At 37.9% G+C, this 14,443-nt stretch overlaps 1 protein-coding gene across 1 annotated transcript; it reads left to right on the forward strand.

Annotated features, from left to right (window-relative positions):
- The first annotated feature begins 3,354 nt into the window (after window positions 1-3,354).
- LOC129269311 (cyclic AMP-dependent transcription factor ATF-4-like) lies at window positions 3,355-8,625 on the forward strand. The gene is made up of 3 exons (XM_054906804.2): window positions 3,355-3,727; window positions 6,605-6,892; window positions 7,540-8,625. Exons 2-3 carry the CDS (start codon window positions 6,721-6,723, stop codon window positions 8,523-8,525), a joined length of 1,158 nt encoding a protein of 385 aa, XP_054762779.2. The 5' UTR covers window positions 3,355-3,727; window positions 6,605-6,720; the 3' UTR covers window positions 8,526-8,625.
- The last annotated feature ends 5,818 nt before the right edge of the window (window positions 8,626-14,443 follow it).

Below are 14,443 nucleotides of genomic sequence, written 5' to 3' on the forward strand. Positions count from 1 at the left end.
TGCAAGCTTTTCGGGTGACCAATTTTGCTACCCTTTCGATACCCTCGGGTTGCCCGCAAGTCAACCTCATTGACAGTATCTCGCGCTTATCTCACATGCAGTTGCCCACAGAAACACATGCAAATCTGATTTGCACGCAGAATATTTTTGAAACATGCTCAAAACTTTGCTGCGGCGAGTTGCGGGTGATTGCCCGCAACTCACCTACAAGGCTTGCATGGAATGATGTGACAGGGCCTTAAGATGCAGAGGGTATTTACACTTTGATGTTAGCCAAATATGCTACATGTTTGTAGCTTCATAAATAATAGAAGCATGTAATACCAGGGTTGCTGGTTGATAAAGCTATTCAGAGGTTATGTACTGTTCATGCATGAGTTGTTACCAGGGAGCGTTTCATGAACACTTTGTCCGGTAAGTTGTCAGACCTGACAACTTTCCTTGGTTTTGATTGGCTGAGAAGCACTGTTACTATGGTAACCATTGGATAAAATGAGACTTGTCAGATAAAACATCTCACAAGTCCTTTCATGAAATGTTCCCCAGGCCTTGTTATAGGTGAGATACCTGAATCTTTTCCATTTGAAACATATTGGCACTTAATGTCCTGTAATTCTACCTGACAAATCATGAAACTATTTTCGTTCTCAAAAGATAAAATTTAAACTCTAGCTGATGCGAATAAAAAATGGTTTTAGAGTCTGGTAGCACCCAAGAGGAGGCACAAGCCGTGCGTAACATACAAATATGTCAGCTTAGCAAAACACCATCAGAATACCAAGTTCAAGAAACTACGACCCTGTTTTCATTACCGCCCTAAAACTAGTTTAGAAAGTCAAAAAGGGGCCTAAGCTTTCGATCCTAGCAGAATCTTCGTCGGAGGCAAAATGACAAACATATCAACTAAAACTTGTTTAGCGGAAACTAGTTTAATGTGTAAAGAGAACAGTCGAAGCGGTTTTTTAAGCGATCTTATAGCAACAAGGCGACTTGTTGTGGCCATGTGAAGTGGTTTTGAAAACTGATCAAATGGGAACACAAGCAAAGTGATCTTCCAAACTGGTTTCCTGAACCAATTTCCAGTAAACTAGTTTTAAAAGTATAATGAGAACAGCGTCCACTTTAATGTAGTGTTATATAGGGAAATCCAGAGAGAAGTGGAATCTATGGATTGCTGGGTACAAGTTCATACCGAGCTTATTCACCTGATTGGTTGATATCTTCAGAACGGACGTGCTTTCCAGCCAGCTGTTTGTAGAGTTCACCTCGTGGTACTACCTTTAAAGCTGAATATTGTACAAAAGTGGGGTTTCTTTGTTTTTTGAAAAACGAATAAAACCTTCACATTTACAAATTCTAATTCTGAAGAAATGATACGACATGTAAATATATGATTCAATATATTTGCCTAATATTTGACTTGATTTATGCTAACCATTGCTTGAAAGGTGAGAAATATACCCTGATTATGAGAGGAGGAGGGTGGTGGGATTGAATGGAAGATTTTATGTGTTTGGTTTGATATTAATATGAGAAGAGAATCTAGAATTTGTTTAATTCCTGAGCCGTATTCAGTATTCGCCAAACCATGTAACTTCTTACGTATTTCACCAATTAAATTGGTGAACGATATATTGTACTCTTTTCCTCGTTTACTAACTATAGAGACTTTCTGAGATGAAGATGTGTTTTATTGGAAATAGCAAAGATGTGGCAGTTTTATTTGCCTCAGATATTTTTATGTAGCTTGGAAGAGAAAGCTGGTAGATGTGTTGTTTTACTTTTTATCTTGTCTCATTTAATTGTGAGATGTGATGTATGATGTTTCACTTGCTTGTATATTCTGTAGAGTTGTTTTTTCGTCATGTCATGATTAGTTATGTTTTTTGAAGCAAATTTAAATTTGTACTTGCAAAGAAGTACACACAAAAAAGAAACATAATATGCATGTTATGAATAAAGATATACATTCTTTACCTTATTAATTCCTACCTTTGTCAATGTTTTCTTTCTCTTTGGTTTCACATGTGATTTTCTGGATTCATCTCAAGGAACTTGCAATCAATTACAAGTCAACTTTAGGTCCATTTATCAATATTGCTTCCGATTCCAAAAATTGAGTTTTCCGTTGACTTTTGTCTGGGCTTAATTAAAATTAACAAATGATTGTATGTATTTTATGGTACAAATTAATTTGCTATAGTAAAAATTCAGTTTATTGAATACAAACCCTGACACTGATTAACATAAAAAGAACATAAGATAACAACAACAACAAAAATCACAGGGTTTAAATTTTAGTGAAGGCAATAAGAATTTAAACAATAGGGGAAGGCGGGGTAAGTTGTGACACTTTTTGATATTTGCTTGTTAGAACTGATATGACTAAAAGTCTTGTAGAAGTAAGTACCTTGCCTTAAAATTTAACTCTTCTGAAATATTTTTCACCCATACCTAATTTTCTATCCCCACACTGAAAGTCATTGTCACCTTTGAAAAAAGAGATGTCAAATGGCTCAACTTGCCCCATCTGTGGGGTAATTAAGTTGAGCCACCTTCTGGGGTAAGTTTAGCCACAAAATCTATGCACAAAATGTACGGGGGAAGAACCAGCATACATCCTCTAAAAGAAAGAGAACAGTCATGTAAATTTGCTCCTTTCTGCCTGCATATTGATGGCTTTTTAAGGTTTGTTTATTTATCATATACATTACCATAAGAATTACCATGGCTGAACTTGCCCCATGTTGGCTGGCACAACTTAATTACCCCAGTCCAAACATTTCTTAAATATATATATATATATATATATCTCTCTCTCTTTTTAATATATATATATATATAAAAAAGAGACTGCAGCAAACGTAACTTTTAGTATATATATATATTAAAAAGAGACTGCATGCAGCAAAAGTAAAGCCCCCACTAGCTCCCCGGCCCCAAATCCTTGGGGCGTACTATCCCTGAAACAAAAGGATGGGTTGTCTTAGTTTCTTTTTCATAATATTCTGCTTTTGAAAATTCTTTTATGTAAATCTTTTCTAAATAATGTGCTTATGATGAAAAGGGTACGTAGGCTACCGGTTTGAATGAAGGATTGATAAATGATCAGATATATACTACCTCTGATGAAGGTTATCTCAAAGTCAAAATCGGAATAACACGACCGCCTCAAACCGGAGTCGTACACAGTTATTTTGAGGCATATGTCGTAAGTGACTTTTGTGACGATTATCGTTCATGGCCAATGAAATGGGCCGCTACATAGTACGTAAAGCAAAGTTTTCGCTTCATCGAGCTGCGAGGAAAAGCTGATGCAATCTTAATGCCTATTTACACACTTGGTAGTATTATACATACGACAAAGAAATGTATTTTTAAATATATCATTGAATGCAAGATGGTGTCCTTTCATTTATTAAAACGAATTGCAAAATCGCTTATTATATGCAAGACATAGGCTACAATGTCATCTTTTCTTGATATTATTTGTCAGTTTTTAAAAGACGTAAGATCCATTTGCGCATTAATATTCCTTTCATTCTTAGTGATTCGGTCGACAGCCTTTTTTATTAACGAGTCCTGGCGCGCCTCGACCACATTTCCTGCTCGTTCATTCATTCATCCATATATATTGAGAAAATATTGGGCAAAATGGCGGTTTGAATTCTGAATTTTTGCAACCCTTGCTCTGCAATTCGCAACGAATTGCATCATACAACATGGCGTAAGTCTATTTTTATTTAAATTGAATATCTGTGTGTTGTTTTGGTTGAGCGAGTGCATGAATTTTGATGTGGGACGTCTTTAGTTTAGGCTTAGCAATTTTTTTTTGCCGCGTGGCATTAATTATGCCAGGCATTAGCCTTACCCTATTGCCTTAAGTTACGTTAGGACTAACTTAGGAGAAAACAGAAAAAATAATTTTAAAAAATAAAACACCCCCAGGGCCCCAAATCATTACAAGAGAGTGAGACATATCTAACGTTAGTCTAGTCTCGATCTAGGCTATGTAAAGATCTAGCCTAGCCCCGGGGGGGGGCACTCGACCAAAAAAGTGGTAGGGGTGTGCCGCGGGCGAGGCAAAAAACGGGGGCCTTGGAGCGGGCTTATTGTAAAAAGGAGGGTCCTCGGAACGGGCTTTGGAACTACAAATGTTTGTGAAAACGGGGGTCCTCGGAACGGATCTCCGTATCTCTGTGAGTGCGTATGCATCCCTATGGAACGGGCAATCGTGCATGACGCAGCTAGCGCGGCCTCCGCCGGGTGCGCTCGCGCTTAGGCGATGGTCGAAAAGCGCTCTACGGCCGCTTTTCACCAAAATTGCAGCTCCTTGTAGCAGATCAATGCGACCGGAACGGCGTAACGAAAAATATGCGTAGCTTTGGAACGGATTACTTTCTTCTTTTTTTCTCGATAAGAAGGAAATGCTATGCCTTGGAACGGAAATTTGAGTGTAAAAATGGGGGTCCCCTCCGCGGCACATACCCACTATGCATTATATACTGAGTGCCCCCCCCCCCGGGGCCTAGCCTAACAATTATTAGATCGTTAGAAATAATATAATATTTGGTTGTCATGACGGGCCAGCACCAGCAAGGCAGCATGACCAGGGCAGGGGGGGGGGGGGTGATTCCATTTTCAAGTTCAATGTAGGGTTGGAACTAGGCCTACCCCTTATCGACCACCTAATCTTCTAAGCATCGTATCTGCGAAAATATTCATCAATTTTACCCAGTTTTCGTCTCATTTGTGCAGAAAATTGAGCAGATCAGATTCCCATGTTTCGCTCGGCGACTCCGATTCAATCCGCGTATATATCGACGAACAATGAATAGACAATTTTACATTTGCACCCGTCTTTTGAAACCGAACACCCGCGATACGCCAAGTTTACTGCCGAATCTTGTCGCGGGGGCGAAATATTTTTACTCTTCAAAATCAGTTCTATGAGTATGATTAGTATGATGTCAACATGCTAAATTATCGTCTCACTACTTCCAATTCCATTGCGAGCTCTGGCACATGATTCGATGATTGATGACAGATATTTGTTCTAAAGCCGTTTCTTATCGGATTTCTTTGTTTTTCAGCGGGGTTTGGGTCTGGTCAATACAATTTTGATTAATTCTACTAAATTTTTACTTTTTGAATTTTGTTGCTTCTTTTTTTCTCGTAAAATCGATTCTTACCGTTTCTATGGACACTGCACCTACCCCCCCCCCCCCCCCCCCCCGTGCGTATCGTTTGTAATACGCAATAATTTTAACGCGCGCAAGGTGGTCGGTTTCAAAAGAGGTGGTCGATATGTGGTAGTCTCACCATACCGGTAACTAACATTTAGGCCCTATAAATATAAAATAGTAGGCTTAGCAAGTTAGGGGCCTAACAAAAGTATGGCAAGAGGCCCCTAACGTTAAAGAGATTAAAGTCATACCACTCGTCCTCCATCTTCAGGGAATCCGGGATGGCATGCCATTGCATATCTAGCATGTCCAGGGTCAGGGAGCTCCGGCCTGCGAAGCAGGCTGGAGCTCAGGACTCATCCGTGTAATAGGCAGCGGGTACTCTCCAAAATAGGGTAGAATGGGTTTGCAATAGCAATTAGCAAAAAAAATAATTTATGCACTTGCCTCGATTATATGGATGAAGGTCTATCGTGACACAGAATCCTAACATCGCGGGCCGGAGCTCCCTGGGTTAGCCATTGCACTGTCACACGCACCATGATTTTTCCCACGATTAAACTCGAGTTAAAATCAGAACTTTTCTTAAGGGTTTTGAGCCCAAACTTTATGTAGACCCTAAAGTAAATGGGCTACAAGTAGAGGGTTTATTTTTACCCCCTGCATGCACTGCACTGGTGTGTGGGTTTTCAAATATAAAGTGTAAAAATATTGATTGTGGGGGGGGTCCCTCATGACTAGCAGCTCAAAATGTTTAACTTTGTGACTCTATTCCTAGTTTAATAGCCTGTTCCTTAACAAGTTCACCCCAGAAAATGAATAGACTAGCATAACGCTGAAAATTTCATCAAAATCAGATGTAAAATAAAGTAGATCTAATGGCATTTTAAAGTTTCGCTTATTTTTCACGAAACAGTGATCAGTGTCATGCAAATGAGTCGGCTGATAATGTTTGTCACTCACTTTTTCTTTTTGTTTTTTATTGTTTGAATTAGATCTAGGGCCTATACAATAAATATTTTGCAGATATAACAATAAGGACAAAGTTGACTGAACCATGTAGTATGAAACATTGCTAATTCCACATGTTCAGGGGGAATTAAGAGTTGTTTCACTCTACCATGAGGAGAAAATTAGAATATTTCATGTAATAAAATACAAAAGAAATAGTGAGTGGATGATGTCATCAGTCTCCTCATTCGCATACCTCCCAGGATGTGCGTATACTGTAACTGTTATGTGAAATTAAGCGAAACTTTAATATGTCATAACTCTTATTTTACATCCGATTTTGATGAAATTTTCAGTGTTGTGCTTGTTGGATTTTTCTCTTATTCAAATTAACTTTATGTTGGGGTGAACTTGTCCTTTAAAACTATTTGTTTCAACAAATTACAATTATTATGTCCCTTCCACAGACTCCAAAATGGCTTCTTCGCATCTGATGCACAGCTCACTGGGATACATTCCACTGAGATACAACAGCAAACGACCACACCAAGTTCTATATCATCGTATCACATAAACCATCAAGATGGAATTCATAAAAGAATCAGAGATTATGTCGCTCTTCAGCGACAATGCCTCTTTGTGGGGGCAGCTACCGGATGAGGAAGAACTTCATCTGGGATCTGGTCTGGACTCGCATCTGAAGACCGAGCCATCATCAGGCTTGGGCTCTACTGGTCCTACTTCACCACAATCAGGTATGATACTGAGCTGTCGGCTTCTAATTGACCTTCCAGAACACTCCCTGTAGGACCCTGTTGACATATTCCTACTATTAATGGGCTTGTATTGGTGCGATGCATATTTTGTTTTTTGACAGAATTGATACGATAAACTTGTAGTTCACAACACGAATACCCGTATTTTACCTGACTGCTTGTATGCTCTGGGGCTCATTGCAGAAAGAGTTGCAATCAATCGCAACTCTTAAAATCACGCGCAACTTGATTTTCAACCAATTAACAGCACGCATTTGTGACTTGCGATTGATTTTTTGACTTGCGTTTAAACGCAACTCTTTCTGCAACGGAGCCCTGGTGTGATTAATCTTGAATACAATACATGTATGTCAATTTTGTAAGTCAGGAATAGCGATGGTAACTCTGGGCAAATATCTTGGGCATTAATTGAATACCTTGCGGCTTGTTGGCTATTTTAGAATCAACAGAAAGCTGATATTTGACATACGGGGTAGTAGAGATCCAGTTTTTAACCAGTCTTTCTGAAAATGAATGAGACTGGCGATTCTTCTACTAAATGGAAGGGTGACTGGTTCTAATTGAACTGAAAATTACTATTCACAGCAAATCATGACCGAATTTGTTCCTTTCCTTGTCCCACTCAGATGTATCGGATGACCCTCTTCCAGACTGGATGTCTCAGAAAGTTTCTTTGTCAGCATGGCTTGGGGATGAGGAGGACATCCCTATGGCAGACCTCATGACAATCCCATCCTCCCCAACTCCAAAGTCAACTCCACTTCCTGCTGAAGAACTACTCAAGGAACTCCTTGTTGATATTGGTGTCCCTCCAACATCTCCTTCCCCTGGTGAAGATCAATCAGCTGAGGCATTGCTGGCATTGTCTCCAGTGAGTTCCTTCAGTGATCCCGCTTCTCCATTTCATCAAGACACAATGTCCTTGCTGGCCTCTGGGTCAGCATTACCTTTGGACTTCGGGGTTGATTCTACACCAGCTGGAGACCTAGAGAAACAGGCTCTGGCTGATTCTCCAGAAGTTCATGAAGAGACGATGTCTCAGCCACCCTCAGGGCCAACATCCCCTATGGTGTCTGGTGTTGATGCTGCACCAATGAGTAACTTGGAAGAACAGGCTCTTGCTCTTCTTGATGCCATGGGATGTATGGAGTTCTCAACTACTCAAGATCCCTCGGGCACACGTGTTATAACAATTACGCTACCAGTCCCTGATGACCAAATGACCATCCAGCAACCACATGTAAATCCTCCCGAGTCTCCCAGTTCCATTGATTCATCATCTATGCCATCATCCCCTGAAGAATCTCCTGTCCCTTCTCCAATCCCAACTCCAGCAAAAAGAATAAGGTCAAAGCCCAAACTTAAGAACGCTTCTCCCATTGAGAAAAAGTCCAGAAAGCGCGACCAAAACAAACAGGCAGCAACGAGGTATCGAGTCAAGAAGAAGACTGAAACCGATGCTACTATGAGTGAACTCAGTGTATTGGAAGATGCAAACAGAGAATTGAAGGACAAAGCTGAAGGCCTAGAAAAGGAGATAAAATACCTCAAAGATCTCTTGATTGAAGTGCGATTGCTCAAAGGAACGATTAGTAACATCAAAGCAGATTGAACTCTTCGCTATGATTTGTATGTTAAATTAACTTTTGTGTTGTAAGATGTAAATGTAAATAGAATTTTATTTTCTTTTACATCCAATTATTGAAAAAGACGGGGGGAAAAAATCGAAAATAATGAATACAATCTCTAATTGGGGGGAGGGGTTCCGAAGCGATATCATTTATGTTCTCAAGTGGGGTAGGGGATGGGGGTGGTGACTAGACATGTGACTTGTAGGGGCGTGCACCTTGCGGACAGTATCCTTCCTTTTTGACAAAGACCAATGTAATTTGCTTTTATGTCCAAGTCCAGTTATCTCTGACTTATAGTCTTCAAGAAGTCTCCTTTGGCAAGTCCAGCTTACACTTGAAACAATTCTTTTTTAAATATTTTAGGTGAAATGGTGTATTGTGTAATGTCTCACAGAATAATTTTTTTGTACATGTGTTGTACATATGCACATAATTATGTGAGTAGTGACAGCGTGATATTCAAATGTCATTTTCAAAATTGGATTAAAATTTGTCAAATGTACATGTTTACGCCAAGTCCTTTTATTTCATACATCTGCAATTGCCTGCTGTGTGTCTTGTGATGTGATGATAATGTTTAACTACAAATGATCAAATTGCATCAAAGAAGTTTGTGAAATTGATTAGCTTCATTTTGGCAAAATCAGGATTTAGCTAAAAATTAATTTTCAAAGAAATCTTTAGATTGTAGGAATATGTCTTCACAACGGTATCTTCACTTATGCAATATTTTTACATCTGCGATTTGGCTGTAACTGTTACGTGTAAACAATCTTGAACTCTGAAGTTATTGGTTTAAAGAGGAAGTTCACCCCGACAAAAAGTTTGTAAAAAATAGTAGAAAAATACTGTTGAAGGTATGAGGAAAATCCATGATCTATCCAAGACTAAGAAAGTTATTCATTTTAAGTTTTTGATTTGTGATGTTATATACAAACAGCTGCCCAATACAAAATGCAGAGATATCCATTTTGTTAATGCTTCATAATGACTAAAAATTTTCTTTCAGGAGTGGATGTGAAGTACTTTGTTGATACACTGAATGTATAATAAAAAAACATTTTCAATTGTCAAGAAAATGACATTTCATAGATACTAAGTATTAAAATTCACATCATGGGAATCTGCATGCAAGTGATGTCACAAATATTAAAAAAAATCAAATTCTAATAACTTCGTTTTTAATGGATTTTCCACAAACCTTATTTTTTCTGTTTTTTTTATAAAAAACTTTTTGTCAGGGTGAACTTCCCCTTTAATGCCCTAATATAATTGAATCCTTTGTGAAGTGTGGGATGGTGTTACTGTTAAGTGGTGAAGTGTTAGGTGCTGTTAAATGAATACAATGATGGTGTTTGGTGAAGTGTTGGTTGCTTGATGAATTGTATGATGGTGTTTGGTGAAGTGTTGGATGAATTGTATGATGGTCTTCGGTGAAGTGTAGGATCTGACTTTGATGAATTGTATGATGTGTTTGGTAAGTGTTGGATGAATTGTATGATGGTATTCGGTGAAGTGTTGGATCTGACTTTGATGAATTGTATGATGGTGTTAGGTGAAGTGTTGGATCTGACTTTGATGAATTGTATGATGGTCTTCGGTGAAGTGTAGGATCTGACTTTGATGAATTGTATGATGGTGTTTGGTGAAGTGTTGGATGAATTGTATGATGGTGTTTGGTGAAGTGTCCAATGTTTGATGAATTGTATGATGGTGTTTGTAGAACTAATGTCAAATTGTGTCACTGTTTGGTGAAGTCTATGCTGTTTACTGTTTGAAATGTGGGATGTTGTTTTGTGAAGTGTATTACGGCACTCGGTGAGGTGTATGATGGTGCTTTGTGAAGTGGAGAATGGTATTTGAGGTGTATGAATGTCTGAAGTGTGTTATTATCTGTACTGTGAATGAAAGAAATCCGGCATCTTGAACACCTAATACCTATCCCAGCACCAGTTTTGCATGTATTCAGTGTTGGGCTGGTGTAAAAAGAGACAACTAAATTTTTCTCCATAGTTTTATGTCCTTATTCTATCCCTCCTTTTGTTTTAGCAATGATTTTCTCTCTCTATCATCACTTACACTCTCTTTCCCTATCTTCTTCCTCACGCTATTTTATCCACTTGCTCTATCCCCATTCATCTTTCAGCCCATCCTGATCACTTCTCTCTATCTCGGGATCCCCTCCCTCCTCAACTCCGAGAAAAGCAAAAGACTGAAGGGGTTTTAGCCACTTAACTTTTTTGGGACTGTAAATTAACTGATCAAGGAAAACGTTCAATTGTACGCAATCCTGCCGCAAGATGGCGATACTGCTATTTGTATCACGGTCAAAATAATCTTTGTTCCCTTTCCATCACACATTTTTTTTTAAATGGAGATCCGAGGTCAGTAAATGTGAAGGAAAGGGGGGGGGGGGCATTCACTCACTAAACATATTGCTTCAAACATTTGGTGTATGCCAATAAAACACTTAAAGGGATACCCCGGGCTGAAAATATTTATATCTAAATAGATCTATTTAAATTGATTTTTGTTCATCAAGCAAAACGCCAAATATTTCATCAAAATCTGATAACAAAATAACGAAGCGATTGAATTTTTAAGTTTAGCAATATTTTTTTAATAGTTATAAGCACGTCGTCACGATATTCATCAGATGGCCCTGATGATGTCACATCCCTACTTTCCATTTTTTTTATGTTATACATGTGTGAATGACATGTCTCCCTTATAAAAAAAAAAAATTTGCATCAATGAACGATGATGCACTATATCAGTTGTCAATCCAATTTTTTTGTTCTTGGAGAAAAAAATTAAATAAGCCTAATTTCATATAATACAATACAAAAGAACAGGTTGGTATATGACATGAGTTTGCTCATTAATATCCATGAAGACACACCTAGAATAATGCAAACTTTAAAATGTCATAACCAGATGTTATTCCTTGTCCGATTTTGATCCAATTTTCAGGTTATATTAATAATATTATTTTCATCCTGTAGTACCCCTTTATCACTGTTGTGGGGGGGGGGGGCGGTGGAGGTGAATTTTGATACTATTGGGGGAGTAAGAAGTCCCATCTGCATTGATCGAATCGCGTGTCGTATGTTTGGAATTACCGCACATTTGTATGTAAACAGAGTTGCCAACCCTTACGGAATATTAAAGGAAAGCAAAACCCAAGAACAGAAGCGATCTTTTTGGAGAGAGTCGCGAGATTAACAATTTAAAACAAGATAGGCAAGTTATGGACGTTTAAAAAATCTTGTTCTACTTTCTATGGGGATCCTCAAATTGGCATGCTTCAAAATGGCTGATTTTGTGGACAGCCTTTCATTGTTTTGTACACAAATTTTCCCCTTAGTTTATTTTAAATATTTCAAATAATTTTCTCCTGACCTTGACATAATAATGTGGTAAGAATTACATTTTCCCATTACAAACATTATGCTCAGAATGAGGAAATATGCAATTTGAAAGATATTGGGGGGAATCTGAAATATTATGTACATAACAAAATGGAGAGTTGTCCAAAAAATCAGCCATTTTGAAGCATGTTTGCCAATTTGAGGATCCCCATAGAAAGAACAACAAGACCTTCCATAACTTGCTTGCATCACAACCGATTTTGATGAAACGTGTTTTAAATTGTTCCTCTCATTGTACTCTTTCCAATAAGAATGCTTCGATCTCTTCTTGGGTGTTCTAATGTAACTTCAGTGTTTACTTCCAGATTGAATGACTGACCGATACAAACTTTTGTTAATATGTTTTGTCTCAAAAGAATTGGTTCAGGCGTTTGGTTATTCGTATTGTAATTTATTATCTGATTAATATTCCATAACAGTGGGCATCTCTGTGTAAATCTAACTGATTTAATAAATTCAGAGCGACTTAACCATGCAGTCGAACGTTTGATTCAGAATCAAACTTTGTGGATTTTGACTTTAAAGCTAAAAAGATTTTATGTCATAATCCAAAATATATCCTAGGATGCAAAATATAGGTAAATCCAATGGCATTCCAGTTGTCACTTAAATATTCACAACCGATTCATGTTTTACTATACATCCTCTTAATTCAAAGTTCATATTTTCTTTGAACAGCCAGGCATCGTTTTAGGCTACAGCTTTTTAGCCTTTAGAGGATAACATAAACAACGAAAAAAGATTAATATGATATAGTTTGACTTATCAACAAGACACATTTTATCTAGGTTTAATAGCCTGTAGTTTCACGACTCATTAGTGTTGAAAAATCTTAAGCTGCCCCTCCAGATACGATGCAAGAACAGAACAAGCAAACAATATCAAAGAACTGGAATTCTTCTTTAAATAGAAATTTATTGTATCAAACGTATTATAATATCAAACAAAATGTAAAGGTGTAATGTTCGACAAGAATAAATATTCAGATTCTACCGTCAGCAATCCACAGGACTAATTGCTCATGGATGCTCTCATGATATTGATAAGTATATCTGGGGGCCGTTTCATAAAGCTGTTCGTAAGTTAAGAGCGACTTTAAGAACGACTGGTGAACCTTTCTCACGCGCTGCATAATCATCAATGAACATTTAATAGTGAATATTATTTACCACAAAAAAGGATCACCAGTCGTTCTCTACGAACAGCTTTATGAAACGGGCCCCAGGTATATTTTTCATGACTGTTTAATCGGTAAGATATTTTAGTATTAATTGATTATCAGCAAAATTACAGATAATGAAAACTCTGTACTGTAAACAATATTGGGTAAATGTTTTACCACCACGAGGGCAATTATGTGTCCAACCAATTTGGGGCAGTATTTTACCCAATGCGGGAAGCATATTATTGTCCAGTAAGGTTAAAAACTAAGCAGCAATTACCTTAGCATGGGCAATATTTTCATCACACTGGACATGCTGGATAAATAAAAATGCTCAAAAGAAACGCCCAATGTTGATTGGACACATAATTACCCTCATGGAGCATTTTACCCAATATTTTTAGAGTGGATTCTTTAATAAATAAGAAATAGCTTATCTAGTTCCATGCATATAATCCGGCCCATATTTGGCAAGAAGGTTATCGACTATCATGAGGAATTATCCATTACCCATAATCAACTCACATCCCATCATTATCCGAATGCCAATAGCACACAGCAAAAACTGTGGTGTTAACCGGTGTACATAGAGGACCACACCAGTTATTTTACTCCGGTGTTAAATTGATGGTATTAGTTAAACACCTATAGGTGTTATTACAACACCTTTGGTTGTTACATTTACACTCTTTGGTGTTATGTTCAATCTCTAGGGTGTAATTTTAACACCAGAGGGTGTGGTCCTCTATTAACACCAACCGGTGTCAGTTTTAACACCACAGTTTTTACAGTGCACGTAATGCAATAACAGTGGAAGCAGTCGGACCGCAACAAGAATTTTACACCATTCTCAAATCTCTAGTGTTCGCTCAACACTGTGGTAGTATTCTGTTTGTTATTTTTGGTGTAATATTCAAACTAAACACCATGCTGTGTTACCTGTGTATTAACACCCGCGGGTGTGACCATCTCATAAAACCGACCGGTGTTGCTTTAAACACCTTAGTCTTCACATTGTGCCTTCTACATCTTGTCGACAGATATAGTTTCGCGGAAGACTGTTTTGTGAATAAAAGGTATGATTTGTGAAGATAGGGGTTATAGTACTTCAGTTTACATTGTTCGTTCTGTTATCAGTGACGAAGTTTGATTATTGATACAAATTGAAGAATATTGTCTGATGAAAGCAAGAGTGGGTCCAGAATTTCGTATTAAGGGGGGGGGGGGTAAAGTGGCACAAAAACAGTGCACCGATTTTTGTTTTCTTCAAAATTCTGTCAAGCAAAACAAAAACAGTATAAGAGAT

This window comes from Lytechinus pictus, chromosome 10 (assembly GCF_037042905.1).
Source record: "Lytechinus pictus isolate F3 Inbred chromosome 10, Lp3.0, whole genome shotgun sequence".
Taxonomy (NCBI): domain Eukaryota; kingdom Metazoa; phylum Echinodermata; class Echinoidea; order Temnopleuroida; family Toxopneustidae; genus Lytechinus; species Lytechinus pictus.

Bases quoted from the DNA above. Each gene is read 5' to 3' on its own strand.
- LOC129269311 (XM_054906804.2), top strand. From the start codon at position 6,721: ATGGAATTCATAAAAGAATCAGAGATTATGTCGCTCTTCAGCGACAAT. The intron at 6,893-7,539 runs GTATGATACTGA...TGTCCCACTCAG, and splicing joins TCCTACTTCACCACAATCAG to ATGTATCGGATGACCCTCTT.